The sequence below is a fragment of the Pelophylax lessonae genome (genome assembly GCF_965119305.1).
Source record: "Pelophylax lessonae genome assembly, chromosome: 5".
NCBI lineage: Eukaryota > Metazoa > Chordata > Amphibia > Anura > Ranidae > Pelophylax > Pelophylax lessonae.
In genome coordinates, this window is record NC_138772.1 from 526,062,193 (window position 1) to 526,082,855 (window position 20,663).

At 41.5% G+C, this 20,663-nt stretch overlaps 1 protein-coding gene across 2 annotated transcripts in view; it reads right to left on the reverse strand.

Moving 5' to 3' along the window:
- The window catches only part of ADCY8 (adenylate cyclase 8), a 523,977-nt gene that overhangs the window by 279,011 nt on the left and 224,303 nt on the right, over positions 1 to 20,663 (reverse strand). For both annotated transcript variants that reach the window (XM_082257568.1, XM_082257567.1), the window contains exon 4: positions 19,853 to 19,964. In XM_082257568.1, coding sequence (XP_082113694.1) covers positions 19,853 to 19,964 — 112 coding nt within the window. The remainder of the gene's footprint in view (positions 1 to 19,852; positions 19,965 to 20,663) is intronic.

Consider the following 20,663-nt stretch of genomic DNA (forward strand, 5'->3'; position numbering starts at 1 on the left):
TCACTGAGCTCCTGAACAGACTGAGGTGCAAACTGGTGGCGTTGGATGGACCCAAAAATAATGTCCCAGAGGTTTTCTATCTGATTTAGGTCTGGCGAGCATGGGGACCATTTAATGGTATCAATTCCTTCATCCTCCAGGAACTGCATACTCTCGCCACACGAGGCCGGTCATTGTCATGCACCAGGAGATACCCAGGACCCACTGCACCAGCGTAGGATCTGACAAGGGGTCCAAGGAATGTATCCCGATACCAAATGGCAGCCAAGGTGCAAATTGTGTAGCCTGTAGAGGTCTGTTCGTCCCTCCATGTATATACCTCCCCAGACCATCACTGACCCACCACCAAACCGATCATGCTGAACGATGTCACAGGCAGCATAACATTCTCCAGACCCTTTCACGTCTGTCACATGCTCAGGGTAAACATGCTCTCATCAGTGAAAAGCACAGGGCACCAGTGGTGGACCTGCCAATTCTGGTGTTCAATGGCAAATGCCAATCAAGCACCACGGTGCCGGGCAGTGAGCACAGGGCCCACTAGAGGACATTGGGCCCTCAGGCCACCTTCATGAAGTCTGTTTCTGATTGTTTGGTCAGAGACATTCACACCAGTGGCCTGCTGGAGGTGATTTTGTAGGGCTCTGGCAGTGCTCATCCTGTTCCTCCTTGCACAAAGGAGCAGATACCGGTCCTGCTGATGGGTTAAGGACCTTCTATGACCCTGTCCAGCTCTCCTATAGTAACTGCCTGTCTCCTGGAATCTCCTCCATGCTCTTGAGACACAGAAAACCTTCTGGCAATGTCACGTATTAAAGTGTCATCCTGGAGGATTTGGACTGACTGTGCAACCTCTATAGGGTCCAGGTATCACCTCATGCTACCAGTAGTGACACTGACCCTAGCCAAATGCAAAACTAGTGAAAAACAGGCAGAAAAGCAGTGTTAGTTTTGGCAGCAAATTTCGATTTCGTTTTAGTTATAGTCTTTTGACTGAAATGCGATTTTAGATTAAGTGTCCATTCACACTACCGCGACTTGTCAGGCGACTTGTCAGCCTGACAAGTCGCGGTCCGTCTCGGTCCATGCAGCGCTACAGGACCCATTCTAATAGGAGCGACACAAGTCGCTCCGACTTAGAAAAAGATTCCTGTACTAATTCGGGACGACCTCGGAGCGACTTGCATAGACATTCATTATATGAAGTCCATGCAAGTTGCGCCGAAGTCGCGGTGTGCGCAACTTCACAGGTCGCCCCCGAAGTCGGAGCAACCTAGTGTGAACCGGCACTTAGTCGTATTTTAGTCATCTGAATTGTTTTAGTTTTAGTCATATTTTAGTCGACTAAAATCTCCAGTACATTTTAGTCGACTAAAGTCTCATACATTTTAGTCAACTACAAATCAAATAGGTTTAGGTTGATTGTAATGCATTTTTTAAACATTTCTCTAGCATTTCCAAATGAATTGTATACTCCTGGAGTATAAATCTAAAAATATTTTATTATAAGGTTTGAACACGCACTACAGACACAGATGTAGCCATTATGATATATAACATCTTTAAAAATAAAACCAAGTTTCATAAACAAACAGAAATATTGCTTTTTGACAAACCAAAGTGCAACTTTAAAATACAAAAGACCCAAAAAATTGTAAACTCCATTGGCTGTAATGTCATTGCACATATTACCTGAATATATTACCAACATAAATATTAGGGAAAAATATAAGAAAAGCCTTTTTCTTAATTTTTTAGTTTTCAGCAGCTTAGTAGATGGCCCTTACTTATGCGTATGCGGTGGTGCAATACATGTTTAAACTTTAATGTGCTATTATTACTGGCTCTGGATGGAATTGTGTTGCCAATATAGAAATGGCCAGCAGAGGAGTGTTCATTTTGATAATGTCAATTTTCAATTTAGTTTTAGTTATAGTCTTATGACTAAAATGCCATTTTAGTTTTAGTCGTATTTTAGTCACCTGAATTGTTTTGGTTTAAGGCGTATTTTATTCGACTAGAAATTGTTTAGTCGACTAAAAATTGTGTTAATTTAGTCAACGAAAACATTTTAGTCAACGAAATTAACACTGCAGATAAGATGAGTAGGGAAAAATTTGCCTCCACCTGCAAAATCATTCCTGTTTTTGAAGTTGTCTTGTTGTTGCCCATCTAGTGCACCTGTTTTTAATTTAATTAACACCAAAGCAGTTGAAACTGATTAACAAACCTTTCTACTACTTAGCTGACTAGATCAATATCCCAGGAGTTTAATTGACTTGACATTATACTCTGATTAAAAAGTGTTCCTTTATTTTTTTTTTGAGCAGTGTATTACCATTTGACTTATATCGGACAATTGTTTATTATTCAGTTGTTTGCACAGTATTGTCACAGTTGGATACTTGCATAGAGATACTGGTGGTGTATCCGAAGTGCAGAATTGTGGAATTAAGGATATTATTGTACGGGGCATTTGTGTTATTGTAGTTGCCCACTATAAGCACATCCCCACAGCTTAGTGAAGTCTGATGACTTCCATCATCCAATCATGTGCAAAAAAAAGTGCTTTTTTTTTTTATTTTCCTTGCACGTGGTTGGGTATGGTTTCACCCAGTGGCGGCTGGTGCATGATAATTTAGGGGGGGGGGGCGGCAAAACCAACATCCCCACCCCCCTGTGGGACAGCCGGCCAGCCAGCAGTTAAATCTAACACCCCTGGGACAGACGGCTGCCCAGCCGGACAGCCAGCATCCTTACCTCCTCCTTCCCCGAGTGGCTGTGAGTCTCCTCCGGTGTATGCCGTACGTCTCCTCCCTCTTCCTGGCCAATGGCCAGTAGAATCGCTTCTCTTTTCAGTCAATCAGGAAAGGGGTCTCACGACCCACTTACTGATTGGCTGGGAGGAAAATCAGTGTGATAATAGCGAATATTCATTCACTATTGTCATACAACTGGGTGGGCTCGGGGCGCAGTGCTCTGCGCCCCGAGCCTACCCTTTTGTTGAAGCCTATTAGAGCCACGTGCTTCAAAAAAAAAAAATCCCCCATTGGAATCCATGCGTCCAGCTCCCTGCATGTAGATTAGGGGGCCGGATGCATGGATAGGGGGGCGACGCCCCTGCGCCCCAATGGACAGGCCGCCACTGGTTTCACCACATTTACTAAGCTCTGGTAAAAATTCCCTTACAAAGTGCAACTTCCTCTGCAAGGTGGATAGGATAATATTATTGAGTAAACTTTGATAACCATAATCTCAAAAAAACAGAAAATCCTAAAGGCTGGATCACGCAGCCCACACACTAAACCGCAAAAGCTTAGGGTGTGGGCAGCTTTCCGCCCCAACTGCAGTGGGCAGTGAGCCATAAGTAGGGGGCGGTGTGATGCTGATTTTACTGCATCGAACAGCTCCCCCCCCCTTTTTTTTGTTAGAAGTTCCCAAAGTGACACTTCACTCATGTCACTGCACAGCGGTGCGGTGTGTTGTGCTGCTGTACAGTAACTTGTGGTGCTTTCGAGTGTGCTGCGATAAAATGCAACCTGTCTGCATTTTATCACAGCTCACCGCACTGCACCTCCAGGCTACATTGCAGTGTGAATAGGACACATAGAAATCAACTTTTTTTCTGTGTGTCCTAGTGGTGACTGGTGCTCTTCCAGTGCAGAATTCTTTTTTTTTTTCCAAAACAGTGCAGAATTCTAGGGGTATCAGGGATTAAACTGCCACATCCCTGAATTAAAACATAGAATTGGTAATTCACCTGTTATGGGACTTTTTAGGCACTTAACTAATATCACAAATGTGTTTTGTAAAATCCGTTTCATGTTTCATCAATAAAAGTGATTTTTGCAAAATATACATGGAATACACAGCTGAAATTACACCAATATACACTGATACTCCACCCATATGTCCTCCACCCGACGTGTTTTCAGAGGTTTTGCAACTCCTTCATCAGGGGGGTATCGATTATAAATATTCATATGGTGCAAAAATGGGGTTTCCATGTATTAATAAAAACACGGTGTCAAAGAATTCTGCCCAACCATACGAGTGGAAAATATTATTGTAACTGCAGATCGTTATCAAAAATAATGGTGAGGATACTGTACCAAGCCTGGACAGTCAGAGCCACAGAGGCCTAGCAGACAAGGTCCTGCAATGGTGGGCCCGCTCTATTGGGGGAAGACCCCACAGTGGATGTTAGAGATGTATGAAAAGACGGGTTAGTAGCCAGTGATGGCGAACCTTGGCACCCCAAATGTTTTGGAACTACATTTCCCATGATGCTCAACTACACTGCAGAGTGCATGAGCATCATGGGAAATGTAGTTGCAAAACATCTCCGGTGCCAAGGTTTGCCATTACTGTTAGTAGCAGTATAGTATGAGCAGAGTATCCTTCCTAGACTGGCAGACTGCCACATGCCCTAGGAAGGATACTCATGACACATTAGTGTGACAGTGAGTGGGAAGAATGCTCCTTACTCTTGTCATCATTGGAAAGAATGACCCCCTTACAGATAGCTAAAAGGAAGAATGGCGTCATTGGAAACTTATCTGAGAGGCAGAAATTGCCCATTGCTCAAGGAACCCCTATCAACCTCAGGAGGAACCCTGGTTGAGAAACCCTAGCCTAGGGGGTGTTTTCTAACTGTGAGGGGGATGGGCTTGTGGAATCAACACAGGTACCTGTGTTTCCAAATAGGAAAAACACAGGAGCCCTGTGTTGATTACTGAAAGAACAACGTTCTGCTGTGTTTACATCAGCAGACCGCCGTTCGCTCTCCACAGGGAGCGATCGCAGGTGCCTGGCGGCAATTGCGGCCGCCAGCCCTGTGCATCAGCTTCCCCTGTGGCAAATGGGGCAGGCACGTGCCTCCAGTGGCACAGGTGGGCCCCCAGGATCACTTCTGCGAATCACCGTACCTGCTGGTCGGCAAGTGGTTAAAACAGGACCTCAAAAAAAAAATGCTAAAAATGTCATATGTGTACAGTGTTGCAACTGTCATTCAAAGTGTGACATCACTGAAAGCTGAAAATTGGCCTGGGCGGGAAGGTGTCATGCAACACTGTATCCTTATGAAATGTTTATAATTTTTCACACAGATAGAGCTTTCTTTTGGTGGTACTTAATCACCACTGGGTTTTTCATTTTTTGCTACACAAACAAAAAGAGACCTAAAATGTTGAAAAAAAACTATTCTTCATTTCTGTTGTAAAATTTTGCAAATAAGTAATTTTTCTTCTTCACTAATGTGCGCTGATGAGGCTGCACTGATGTGCGCTGATAGGCCGCACTGATAGACACTGATGAGGCTGCACTGATGGACACTGATGAGGTTGCACTGATGGGCACTGATGAGGCTGTACTGATGGACACTGATGAAGCTGCACTGATGGACACTGATGAGGTTGCACTGATGGGCACTGATGAGGCTGCACTGATGGACACTGATGAAGCTGCACTGATGGACACTGATGAGGCTGCACTGATGGGCACTGATGAGGCTGCACTGATGGGCACTGATGAGGCTGCACTGATGGACACTGATGAGGCTGCACTGATGGGCACTGATGAGGCTGCACTGATGGGCACTGATGAGGCTGCACTTATAGGTGGTACTGATGGGTACTGATATGATACACTGATCATCAGGGCAATGACACTAATGGGCATGTGCAAGAACTGATCCTGGAACTCACTGCCACAGGCTTCAGACGCCCACAACCCAGATGGCCACCACCAGCATTTCTACAAGGGCCAGAAAACAGAAGATTTGGGAAATAAGGACTACAATTAGAGTATTAACCATTTTCAAAGTAAGTAGAGTGATTTTTAAGGATCAAGCGGATGTCTTTATTTAATCTTTCAATAGGAGACTGTAGTTCCTCTTTAAGTGATTCTATACAAAGCTTTAATAGTGCTGTATTAACCCTTTAAAAAAAATTGGGGGGTAAATTTCAGTTTTACATTTTTTTTTTTTAAATAAAAAAAAAAATAAATAAATAAATAAAGGAATACATAAAAAATATAATAATAATAATAATAATAAAGAAAAAAAAGGAATAAAATAAAAAAAATATTAAGCACAGAACTAATGGATGGAATGGTTAAAAAAAAAAAAAAGTAAACATCAATGACGAAGGAAAACATTATAAACCGGCTTTCAAGTATTCCTTTAAGATGGTCTCCTCTAGTAAAGACATCTTATTTATCCTGAGTCAGCAGATTTGGTTGCAGAGATCTTCTCTGTCCTAGAAATGATACCTGAGGATATAAAACCCAATGGCTAGAGGAAGGTCAGGTTATGACGGCTGGATGTCTCTACGCCTTGCCTGAAAGAGGACATAATGCAATTTTCCCTCTTTATAAATTCATTTGTGGCCGCACAAAAATAGAGTATGCTCAGAGGCTTTAATACAGTGGAAAATAAAGTCTGAAGGTCATGTGGAAGGCAGTCACAATTAATAACATACTAATAGAAAATGAACGTGTCAGGGATTATGTCAGAGTTTCTGGTTTGACCGAGATCAGAGGATGGTGGAATAATAAGAGATAATCTTTTTGTTTCAATTACAATTAAAAAAATTAAAGTGGTACTAAATACTAGGCGGTTTTTACCCTAATGCAATCTCTGGATCGGCCTTTTTCAATTTTTTTTTTTTTACCCAAGAGGAACCCTTGAAAGAATGGAATCCCTACAAAATTTAATTTATTGGCGGTTAGTGGGAACAATGCCCCACTAATGGTGTTCAGAATGCCACCCTTACAGCTAAAAAGATCATTGGTGTCATGGTGTTGGCTTTGCCAAGTGGCACCAGACCTGGAATTACGCACCATCAGATACGCACCATCAGACAGAAAGTCAACCAGTACCAGCTCAAAGAACCCCAAGCAACCTCTGGAGAAACCCTAGGAGGAGTGAGTAGCATTGTGGATTGCTGGGCACTGTGTGTCTATGGATGCATAAAGCTTGGTTTAGGTCCCAGATGGGAGTGCACGTGTATGGATGTCGCCTTCTGCTAGGTTATAATGCCACCCTTAAAGACAGCCCAAAAGTTCATTGGTGTCATCGTGTTGGCTCTCCCAAGTGGCGTCAGACCCAGAATTATGTACCATCAAATTGATAGTCAACCAGCAACAGCTCAAGGAACCCCAAGCAACCAATGGAGGAACCCTAGCATTCTACGGAAACTTGGTTGAGAATGACTGTTCTAGATTAAAGCGGAGTTCCACCCAAAAGTGGAACTTCGGCTCATCTGCTTCCTCCTCCATTCCGGTGCCACATTTGGCACCTTTAAGGTACCCTTCCCCACTTCCAGAAGACAGCGCCGTGGCACTGTCCCTTGGAAATTCCATCCTCCTTCTCCTTCCCCCGCTGCCGTGACAATAATAATGCGTAGCGCACTTTGCGCATTCGCAGTAGGGAACCGGCTGTGAAGCCGAAAGGCTTCATTGCCGATCTCCCTTAGAGTAAATAGCAGCAGCAGAACCCAGCAGCCGATCCAAAGAAAAGAACACCGCTTTAAGTTAAAAAATGCTCCCCTACCTTGCTATGCCCTCCTGTTCCTACATACTTACCTGGGGTTCCTTTGCACCACCACTGGTTGTAGGACAACCCACACTAGTCCCTGAACTTCTAGGTTGTAGAGGAGAGCACTGAGGACAATGTAGCAATGGGCTCCTACTGCTGTAAGTCAAATTGCTGGGAGGAGGAGTGAGTGGTGTTGTGGATTGCTGGGCACAGTGTGTCTATGGATGCACACAGCTTGGATCAGGTCCCAGATGGGAGCGTGCGTGCATGGGCGTCTCTTTCAGCTAGCTAAGGGAGACAACTGCAAACAGGGAGGGGGGCCCAGGGCTTTGAGGATCCACGGAGGAGAAGAAACAATCAATTTTAAAGAAAAAACAAAATCTAATGTTAAGCTGGCCATGCACTGGTAGAATTTTAAAACTTTTTGTTTTAGGAACTTTCATTTTTTTCCAATGGTTAGTGGGGTCAAATCGACGTTCAATTTTGACCGCAGACATAAGAAAATTAGAAGGGGTAGGATGGAAAATGTTTCTCGAATGAATCAAGGAACAAACAGTGAATGTAAATTTTGTTTGGGAAAATACATTCATTCAAAACTTGAATGTTAACAGCAAACAAAATTTAGAAATACTTTAAAACGATATTCACAAGTCATCAATGTATCAAGAATTTTTGCACCAATATTTGTATAAATGTTCACTTGTAAATATTCTAGTGTATGGCCAGCTTAAACATGGACCTTCTTTTCTTAAAAAAAATAAAAATAAAATAAAAATAAAGATTTATTATCATTATATATGAATATTTACAATATGAATACACAAAGAAGATTATCAAAGGCCAACTAACCCAAAACTGATATTTCAGTTTGGGGCAGTCACTGGCAAATTTACTCTGGTGGTGAAATCTCTCACAACTCCCAGTTTTGTCCACTAAGACGTACCACTACAGAACAAAATAGCAATACTTGTTCTCCCAAAAGATCCTCTATTATACAGAAGGAAACAAAACTAAGAAATTGGATTATCTTAAAATATATAGTTGAGATTTAGATTGGTCGTCTGGGGACAGACGATAAAAAATTTGGTGTTTGTCCCTCCGTTTTTTTTTCGTTGAAAATGTCGGCATCGGCTGCTGAAAGTTGTGTACACACTAGCCGAAAATCGTACGATTTTACCTCGGACAGGAATTTTCGGCAGATTTTCTACTAGTGTGTACCCCACTTTAGTGTCAATATTTTGTGTGGCCACCATTATTTTCCAGCACTGCCTTAATGCTCTTGGACATAGGGTTCACCAGAGCTTCACAGGTTGCCCACTGAAGTCCTCTTCCACTCCTCTATGATGACATCACGGAGTTGGTGGATGTTGGAGACCTTGCGCTACTCCCCCTTCCGTTTGAGGATGTCCCACAGACGCTCAATAGGGTTTAGGCCTGGAAACATGCTTTGCCAGTCCATCACCTTTACCCTCAGATTCTTAAGAAGGCAGTGGTAGTCTTGGAGGTGTGTTTAGGGTCATTATCATGTTGGAATACTGCCCTGCGGCCCAGTCTCCGAAGGGAGGGGATCATGCTCTGCTTCAGTATGTCACAGTACATGTTGGCATTCATTGTTTCCCTCAATGAACTGTAGCTCTCCAGTGCCGGCAGCACTCATGCAGCGCCAGACCATGACACTCCCAGCACCATGCTTGACTGTAGGCAAGACACAATTGTCTTTGTACTCCTCACCTGGTTGCCATCACACACGCTTGACATCATCTGAACCAAATAAGTTTTTCTTGGTCTCATCAGACCACAGGACATGGTTCCAGTAATCCATGTCCTTAGTCTGCTTGTCTTCAGCAAACTGTTTGCGGGCTTTCTTGTACATCATCTTTAGAAGAGGCTTCCTTCTGGGATGACAGCCATGCAGACGAATGTGATGCAGTGTGTGGCGTATGGTCTGAGCACTGACAGGCTGACCCCCCCCCCCCCCCACCCCTTCAACCTCTGCACCAATGCTGGCAGCACTCATACGTCTATTTCCCAAAGACAACCTCTGGATATGACGCTGAGCACGTGCACTCAACTTCTTTGGTCAACCATGGCAAGGCCTGTTCTGAGTGGAACCTGTCTTGTTAAACCATTGTATGGTCTTGGCCACCATGCTGCAGCTCAGTTTCAGGGTCTTGGCAATCTTCTTATAGCCTGGGCCATCTTTATTTAGAGCAACAATTCTTTTTTCAGATCCTCAGAGAGTTCTTTGCTATGAGGTGCCATGTTAAACTTCCAGTGACCAGTATGAGAGAGTGAGAGCGATAACACCAAATTTAACACACCTGCTCCCCATTCACACCTGAGACCTTGTAACACTAATGAGTCACATGACACCGGGGAGAAATGGCTAATTGGGCCCAATTTGCATTTTTTTAGCATCTTGATATGCCACACTTGTGATGTAAGGTGGATGGATTATCTCGGCAAGGAAAAAGTGCTCACTTACATGTGTCGGTTCACATACAGTATATGCGATGCGGGAGCCCTGTGAATTCATTGCGGGTTCCCGCATTGCATTCAAATTGCAGCCAGTTCACACTGCCATATGCGAATCGCTGGGGGTGTCAATAAAAAGCTAACGACACCCCAAGATCAGTTAGCATACCACAGTGCGAACTGACAGTTCAGAAATGAATCGGATCGCATTGGTGTGAACCACCATGCGATCCGATTCTGCTGCGGACCCAAAAAAGGGTCCTGTGCGAGTTGTGTCCGAATCTGAAGCGAATTCAGCCATACCATCTGTATGGCTGAATTTGCATCACACAGATTTTCAGGGCAGTGCGTTCCAATTTACATGTGATGTCTGTCATTGCTATAGTGTGAACCGAGACTTAAGGCCGGTACACACATACCGATTGTCGGCCGTAAATGTTCGGCCAACGTCCGATCGGCCGATTGTCGGCTTGTTAGTATGATGCTTCCGACAACCGACTGCGACTTTTCGGCCGAACAAAATCTGGTGTGCAGGCTATAAAATTTTTGTTGGCCGTAAACCAGAACGGTTGTTCGTCAGTCAGTACAGATTTCGGCCGACAAACATCAGATGAGCAAGACTGGGCATGCTCAGAGAAGAAAAAACACACGGAAAGTTATCCATCACATGACATCACTTCTGCAGTTGGTTGTTGTTGGCCGACAAAATTCGTGTGCAGTCTAGAGCACATTTCAACCAACACAACAACACTGGACAAAAGACGGCCGATCGGTCGGCCGACAATCGGTGCGTGTGTACGAGGCTTTAGACAGATTTGTGAACAATATTTGAGAGAAATCGGCCTTTTGTGCACAAAGAAAAAGTTTTAGATTTTTAAGTTCAGCTCATGAAAAATGGGGGGCAAAAACAAAAGTGTTGCATTTATAGTTTTGCTTGGTATATATATATATATATATATATATATATATTGTATATATGTATTTTATTAAAGGAAAAATACACCAAATGGGAGCAGTTAAGAAAAAGCTCTGCGTTTCCCAAGTCCTGTGACATGTCATATGGTTAGATGGTGAGATCCCAAGAGAAGAATAGGTGCTCCCCCATGCATCTCTAAGTGCCTCTCCTCCTCATGTGTGTACAGCTAATTGTGATACCCATTGTATTGTATGACAGTCTCAGGTTACAGCAATTTGTCTGCAATGACAGAAGTCCGGGAATTCATCTATGTCCAGAATGTGAAAGAAACAGAAACCCGCCTTCTATGAGTAAAACCATTGCTATAAAAGACACATTAATGCGGCTCTGTAATCATAAACACATCATTATATGTATTTTTATCAATGTCAGCAGTTTAAATACCTCAATCAGAGCGGATATCAGTCACTTTACAGCAGAATTAGACTGGGAGAGGGAGAAGCAACACGAGGAGCCAGACAAATCTATCTATCTATCTATCTATCTATCTATCTATCTATCTATCTATCTATCTATCTATCTATCTATCTATCTATCTATCTATCTATCTATCTATCTATCTATCTATCTATCTACAGTAACTCATAAAAGTGAGTACACCCCTCACATTTTTGTAAATATTTTATTCTATCTTTTCATGTGACAACACTGAAGAAATGACACTTTGCTACAATGTAAAGTAGTGAGTGTACAGCTTGTATAACAGTGTAAATTTGCTGTCCCCTCAAAATAACTCAACACACAGCCATTAATGTCTAAACCGCTGGCAACAAAATTGAGTACACCCCTAAGTGAAAATGTCCAAATTGGGCCCAATTAGCCATTTTCCCTCCCCGGTGTCATGTGACTCATTAGTGTTACAAGGTCTCAGGTGTGAATGGGGAGTAGGTGTGGTAAATTTGGTGTTATCGCTCTCACTCTCTCATACTGGTCACTGGAAGTTCAACATGGCACCTCATGGCAAAGAACTCTCTGAGGATCTGAAAAAAGAATTGTGGCTCTACATAAAGATGGCCTAGGCCAGTGATGGCGAACCTTGGCACCCCAGATGTTTTGGAACTACATTTCTCATGATGCTCATGCATTCTGCAATGTAGTTTGGCATCATAGGAAATGTAGTTCCAAAACATCTGGGGTGCCAAGGTTCGCCATCACTGGCCTAGGCTATAAGAAGTTTGCCAAGACCCTGAAATTGAGCTGCAGCACAGTGGTAAAGATTATACAGCAGTTTAACAGGACAGGCACACTGCATCAAATTGGTCTGCATGGCGGTCGTCCCAGAAGGAATCCTCTTCTAAAGATGATGCACAAGAAAGCCTGCAAACAGTTTGCTGCAGACAAGCAGACTAAGGACATGAATTACTGGAACCATATCCTGTGGTCTGATGAGACCAAGATAAACTTATTTGGTTCAGATGGTGTCAAGCATGTGTGGCGGCAACCAGGTGAGGAGTACAAAGACAAGTGTGTCTTGCCTACAGTCAAGCATGGTGGTGGGAGTGTCATGGTCTGGGGCTGCATGAGTGCTGGCACTGGGGAGCTACAGTTCATTGAGGGAACCATGAATGCCAACATGTACTGTGACATACTAAAGCAGAGCATGATCCTCTCCCTTCAGAGACTGGGCCACAGGGCAGTATTCCAACATGATAACGACCCCAAACCACACCTCCAAGATGACCACTGCCTTGCTAAAGAAGCGGAGGGTAAAGGTGATGGACTGGCCAAGCATGTCTCCAGACCTAAACCCTACTGAGCATTTGTGGGGCATCCTCAAATGGAAGGTGGAGGAGCGCAAGGTCTCTAACATCCACCAGCTCCGTGATGTCGTCATGGAGGAGTGGAAGAGGACTGCAACTTGTGAAGCTCTGGTGAACTCCATGCCCAAGAGGGTTAAGGTTGTGCTGGAAAATAATGGTGGCCACACAAAATATTGACACTTTGGGCCCAATTTGGAAATTTTCGCTTAGGGGTGTACTCACTTTTGTTGCCAGCAGTTTAGACATTAATGGCTGTGTGTTGAGTTATTTTGAGGGGACAGCAGATTTACACTGTTATACAAGCTGTACACTACTTTACATTGTAGCAAAGTATCATTTCTTCAGTGTTGTCACATGAAAAGATATAATAAAATATTTCCATAAATGTGAGGGGTGTACTCACTTTTGTGAGATACTGTATATATCTATCTATCTATTTTCATATATGGTATTTTTCTATCTATACATCCATCTTTATCTATCTATCTATCTATCTATCTATCTATCTATCTATCTATCTATCTATCTATCTATCTATCTATCTATCTATCTATCTATCTATCTATCTTTATCTGGGAGAGAGGGAAGCAACACGAGGAGCCAGTCAAGTGTGCTGCAGAATGAATCTGCTAACAAGGACCACGCTGATAGCAGGAGAGAGCAGAGTGACAGATGGATGAGCTAATCAGTCTGCTGCTTCTCCTTTCACCGTCCACTCACAGGTTGGGGGATGGACAAAACCTCAAAGCATTACTGAACTGCAGCAGAGAACAATCAGGTCTCCTGTCCTGACATACAAGGCTGTGCTGTGTGGCAGAGCTGTGTAAACTTCAGGACTGTATGGGCAGAAATGCAAATCCTTTGACAGGTAAAACAGCTCCCTTCTATGTATTTCATCTGTGTATTTACAGTGGCTGTTGCTTTAAGCCCTCCAATACTTTGCAATCCAATGGTAAAGTATCTACAGATCATCAGGACCGGTGAAAGGGGTGGAGGGGGACAGCTTCATGTTGGCAGAGAAGATGCATTTGCCGAACACGCAGATTATCACACAGGCGTTATCTGCTCAGTCATGGAATCCATAAGGGGGTCCCTCATTTTTTAAAAATGGCGTAGAGTCCCCCCAAATACCAGACTCTTATCTACGCATGCAGCCTGGCAGGCCAGGAAAGGGGGGGGAACAAACATGTACCCCTCCTGAACCATACTAGGCCACATGCCCTCAAAATGGGGGTACTTTGCCAAAGGGTAATGCCTTGCCAGGGCATTACCCTTTAGCAAAGTACCCCTATGTTAAGGGCATGTGGTCTAATATAGTTCAGGAGGGGGTGCATGTTGATGAGGAAAAGGGCCTCTTTCCAACAACCCTGGCCTTGTGGGGGTCTGCGGGCAGGGGCTTATCGCAGGCTGGAAGTCCTCTTTAGTTTACAAGTTTAAATTATTATTGCTCTAACGTTTGAGGCGATTATCCATCCCACTAATGTGCCGCGCTATTAATTGCCTCTAACCCAACATGTGTACTCCAAACAAATACAAAGTGATATAACAATCCAAAGCAATCCTACACCTATTTGACACATAACGTGTATTAATTTACAATATGTGTCCTTGTGAGAGACACAATTATATGTGTAGTTTTTATAGTGGTTAAAAAAAAAAAGAAAAAAGAAAAAATGAAAGTCCAGTGATTGCTTGTCGTGTTATGGATCTCCACTATTCCTCTACATACTACTCAATGTGATTAACCACTTTAAGACCGGAAGGATTTGCCCCCTTAATGACCAGGCTCTATTTTGCGATTCAGCACTGCGTTACTTTAACAATTGCGCGGTCGTGCGACGCTGTACCCAAATAAAATTTACGTCCTTTTTTTCCCACAAATAGAGCTTTCTTTTGCTGTTATTTGATCACCTCTGCGATTTTTATTTTTTGCGCTATAAACAATAAAAAAGCAACAATTTTGAAAAAAAAAAAAACAATATTTTTCACATTCTGCTATAAAACATTCCCAAAATTTTTTTTAATCACTTTAGCCCTGGAGGATTTGGCTGCTCAATGACCAGGCCCTATTTTGCGATTCAGCACTGTGTGACTGTAACAGACAATTGTGCGGTCGTGCGACGATGTACCCAAATGAAATTGACATCCTTTTTTTCCCAGAAACAGAGCTTTCTTTTGGTGGTATTTGATCACCTGTGAAATTTTTATTTTTTGCGCTATAAACAAAAAAAGGAGCGACAATTTTGAAAAAAAAAAATATATATTTTTCCCATTCTGCTATATGACAGTCTCCAAAAAAAAAAAAAAATGTAAAATCAAAATTTTTTAACATTTTAGGCCAATTTGTTTTCTGCTACATATTTTTGGTAAAAAAATTTCCAATAAGCGTATTTTGATTGGTTTGCGCAAAAGTTATCGCGTCTACTAACTACGGGAAAGATTTATGTCATTTTTATTGTTTTTATTTTTTACTACTAATGGTGACGATCTGCGATTTTTTGCGGGACTGCGACATTGCGGCGGACAGATCGGACACCTAACTGACATTTTTTACCCATTTGGGGGGACCAGTGACATTACTACAGTAATCAGTGCTAACAATATGCACTGTTACTGTAATAATGACACTGGCAGGGAAGGGGTTAACCTAGGGGTGATCAAAGGGTTAAGTGTGACCCTAAGGGGGAGTGATTCTAACTGTGGGGGGCGTGGCTTGTGAAATGATCATAGAGACATGCGATCCTATATAGAAGGATCACAGGCGCTCTGTGATCATTCCAGGGAGAAGAATGGTCAGCTCTGTTTACAACAGCCGACCGCCCTCAATGCATCCTTCCTTAATCCATACAATGCATAAAGATAAAAAACCTTCCTGACTTTTACAACACCTTTAAAGTGATTGTAAAGTCTATTTTTTTTCCCTATAAAAATAACAAACATTTTATACTTACCTCCTCTAAGCGGTTGGTTTTGCACAGAGCAGCCCGGATCCTCCTCTTCTCAGGTCCCTTTTCCACTCTCCTGGCCCCTCCCTCCTGTTCAGTGCCCCCACACCAAGCAGCTTGCTATGGGGGCACCCGAGACGAGTCACAGCTCCCTGTGTCCATTCAGATACGGAGCCCAAACCGTGTCCCCGTCCCCTCTCTCCCCTGATTGGCTAGCTGACTTTGATGTCAATGGCGCCGCTGCTGTGTTTCAGCCTATCAGGAGGGAGAATCTCGGACGGCTGAGACACTCATGGACATCGCTGGACAGAGAGGGACCTCAGGTAAGTTTTAGGGGGTGCTGAACACAGAAGGCTTTTTTATCCTAATGCGTAGAATGTATTAAGATAAAAAAACCTTCTGACTTTACAACTCCTTTAATATTGATTAATTTAAGATTATATTTTTTTCAGCCATCCTTTCAGTCTCGCACAGTTGTAAAGGCTCCTCCCCTGGACTTAGATGGTTTGCTCTGATTTCACTGCACACTGAGAGCTTCTCACAATGTGCGCTAGAAGCTGCAACAAGTCAGATAGACCCCGCCTCCCCAGCCTGACTACCCTAGCCCACCCCTTTCCTTCACTCAATTTCACTGCTTTCACCAGCATCACATGAAGGTGTTACTTAGGGTGATCGGCACGCAAGTACAGCAGATTCCTTCAGACTGACATTCACTCATCTGGCATTTTTATATTTTGCATAACTCCTCCCAAGAACCAGCCGACTGCCGAGGGTTCCTAAAGTGGTTGTCAATTAGATCAATGGCGTCCTCACATCCGGAACCAAGCTGGAATGCACCGGAAGTGGAGATAGCGTCAAGAAAGTGGTGTGTGGCTACGCGTTTCAAAGCACGCACAAACACCTTTGTCATACCTCTTGGCTGGGAGGATGCTCACGAGATAAATCGGCTTTATTTATTGAAGAGCGTCATGGTTTTCAAAAACATGTGAGTTGAGTTGCCCATCGTGGTAATTTTCAATAAACTATTGTCTATAGCTACACTTATAAAAGCTTCCTTTTTCCTTATATACAGTATCTCATGAAAGTAAGTACACCCCTCACCTTTTTGTAAATATTTGAATATATGTGACAACACTGAAGAAATGACACTTTGCTACAATGTAAAGTAGTGAGTGTACAGCTTGTATAACAGTGTAAATTTTCTGTCCCCTCAAAATAACTCAACATACAGCCATTAATGTCTAAGCCGCTGGCAACAAAAGTGAGTACACCCCTAAGTGAAAATGTCCAAATTGGGCCCAAAGTGTCAATATTTTGTGTGGCCACCATTATTTTCCAGCACTGCCTTAACCCTCTTGGGCATGGAGTTCACCAGAGCTTCACAGGTTGCCACTGGAGTCCTCTTCCATTCCTCCATGACGACAACACAGAGCTGGTGGATGTTAGAGATCTTGCGTTGGAGACATGCTTGGCCAGTTCATCATCTTTACCCTCAGCTTCTTTAGCAAGGCAGTGGTCATCTTGGAAGTTTGGGGTCGTTATCATGTTGGACCTCCCACCTCTGGATATGACGCTGAGCACGTGCACTCAACTGCTTTGGTTGACCACGGCGAGGCCTGTTCTGTGTGATTTCTGTCTTTTTAAACCGCTGTATGGTCTTGACCACCGTGCTGCAGCTCAGCTTCAGGGTCTTGGCAATCTTCTTATAGCCTAGGCCATCTTTATGTAGAGCAACAATTCTTTTTTTTTTAGATCCTCAGAGCATTCTATGCCATGAGGTGCCATGTTGAACTTCCAGTGACCAGTATGAGAGAGTGAGAGTGATAACACCAAATTTATCAAACCTGCTCCCCATTCACACCTGAGACCTTGTAACACTAGCGAGTCACATGACACCGGGGAGGGAAAATGGCTAATTGGACCCAATTTGGACATTGTCACTTAGGGGTGTACTCATTTTTGTTGCCAGCGGTTTAGACATTAATGGCTGTGTGTTGAGTTATTTTGAGGGGACAGCAAATTTACACTGTTATACAAGCTGTACACTCACTACTTTACATTGTAGCAAAGTGTCATTTCTTCAGTGTTGTCACATGAAAATATATAAATTAGTTACAAAAATGTGAGGGGTGTACTGACTTTTGTGAGATACTGTATTTATACAGGGTCTGCTTTTACCCATTGAATGCCTGCCCTAGTATGATGGACTATATTATCCAATTAGAGACTTTAGTGGACATTTCTATTGAGTCTCCAGGAGACCAAGATACCTGGGTGAGCCCAACCCTGTGTTATTTTCTAGATCTGACTGCATTGAATAGAAAAGCAGAGAGACCCAGTGATGATGTCCCTGGACTAAACTAAAATATGTTATGAAAACAGATTTTTTTTTTTTAAACATTTTTATTAGCATGTTGATGTGGGAGCGGTAAGAACCAGGGAGCGCAAAATAAAAGATTGTAAGCTCTAATGAGCAGGGCCCTCTGATTCCTCCTGTATTGAACTGTACTGTAACTGTACTGTCTGCCCTTAAACTGTTGGTGCTATAGACATCCTGCTGTATTAGAATAATAATCCTGTATAATAATAATAATAATAATAAAAATAATTTGGAAAAAAATAAATAAAAAAATAATAATGGTTTAAATCTCATCTTTATGGTACCTATAATACAAAAATTAAAATTAAATGTAAAGACTGAACAATACTAAAACAATCCATAAAATACAATAGGAATTTGTAAAAAGCAGGTGCCTTATTTTAGACAAGTAAACCTTTTTTGACATTTTTTATTTATTAATTAATTAATTTTTTGTAAATCTATTTTGGACTTTTAACATAAGAAACAAAAATGTCAATAAATAAATAAAAATATAAATCCTATTTAATAATGATAATAATAAAAGTGGATTCAATCTCATCCTTATGGTACCTATATTACTAACATTACAATTTGCGAAAAATAAATGTAAAGACTGAACAATACTGAAAAAATACATAAAATACAATAAGAATTTGTAAAAAAGCAGGTGCCCTATTTTGGACAAGAAACCCTTCCTTTAAATTTTTTTTTTTTTTTTTTTTTTGTAAATCTTTTTGAACTTTTAACACAAGAAACAAAAATGCCAATAAATACATAAATAAATAAAAATATAAATCCTGTATAATATTAATAATAAAAGTGGATTCCATCTCACCTTTATAGTACCTATATTACCAGCATTAACATTTGCAAATCAATAAATGTAAAGAATGAACAATTCTAAAACAATACATATAATACAATAAGAATTTGTACAGAGTAGGTGGCTTATTTTGTATTTTGTAAACCTTTCTTAAATTTTTTTTTTTCAATTTTTTTTCAATTTTTTTTTTTGTAAACCTTTTTGGACTTTTACCAACAAAACAAAAATGCCAATAAATGCATAAATAAATAAAAAATATAAATCCTGTATAATATAAGTAATAATAAAAGTGGATTCTATTTTATCTTTATGGTACCTACATTACCAATATTAAAATTTGCAAATCAATAAATGTAAAAAATAAAAAATTCTAAAACAATACATATAATACAATAGGAATTTGTACAAAGTAGGTGGCTTATTTTGTATTTTGTAAACCTTTCTTACATTTTTTTTTTTTATTTTTTTTTATTTTTTATTTTTTGTAAACCTTTTTGGACTTTTACCAAAGAAATAAAAATGCCAATAAATACATAAATAAATAAAAAATATAAATCCTGTATAATATTACTAATAATAAAAGTGGATTCCATCTCATCTTTATGGTACCTACATACCAATATTGAAATTTGCAAATCAATAAATGTAAAGAATGAACAATTCTAAAACAATACATATAATACAATAGGAATTTGTAAAAAGCAGATGCGTTGTTTTGAACAAACCTTGTTTTATTTTTTTTTCCAATTTTTTTTTTTTTTTTTGTAAATATTTTTGGACTTTTAACATAAGAAACAAAAATGCCAATAAATAAATAGAAAGTAAATTTTACCTCCCCCACACCAATCTGATTACAGAATGCAATGATATAACGTAATTGCCATCTCAGAATAAAATCCGGGACGGCCATAATGGCAAAAACAGAATATAATCAACAATCAGAAGATTTAGAACTGTGATATGATTGGACTCACATGAGCTAGGCGATCAAACCTCGCAAAGAGTTCGTTTAACATTCGGACTAATTCTTGTGCTGATAAGGTAGTGGACAGATTGGTGAATCCTTTGACATCTGCAAAAAGAATGCTACAAAAAAAAAAAAAAAAAATTTGATTAATTTCTAGCTTATGGACACTGACAGCATAATATAGCAGTAAGCCAATACAATGTAGGTAACTAAAATATATATATATAAATAAATAAAATATATATAACCATAGCATTATGACCACTGAGAGATTAAGTGAATAACATTGATTATCTCATTACAGGGGCACCTTACATTGGGTGGGGATAGATTAGGCAGTAAGTGAACATGTTGTCCCTGAAGTTGTGTTGAAAGCAGAATAAATGGGCATTGCAGTTTGTTTGAGGCTGTGTAGTCGCAGACCGGTCAGGGTGCCCATGCTGTTCAGAGCCAGAAGCACCTACAATGGGCATGTGAGTATCAGAACTGGACCAGTAAGCAATGGACGGAGGTGACCTGGTCTGATGAATCACATTTTCTTTTACATAATGTGGATGGCTGGGGGCACGTGCGTAGCTTACCTGGGGAAGAGGTGGCACAAGGATGGGAAGAAGGCTAAAGGCAAACAGACTGTGCACTTTGCAGGGGCATTTTCTCCAGAGCAATGCCGGGACAAGGTCATCCAGCACCCAGGGCAAAGATACCAAACTGCTCCCCCTTCCTTCTCTTAGGGTTAGGGTAAGGATGCCCCCATCCCTGCAATAAACCACTGCGCCCAGGACACCCCCCTCCTGCCCACCCCTTGTCCCGGCCCTGCT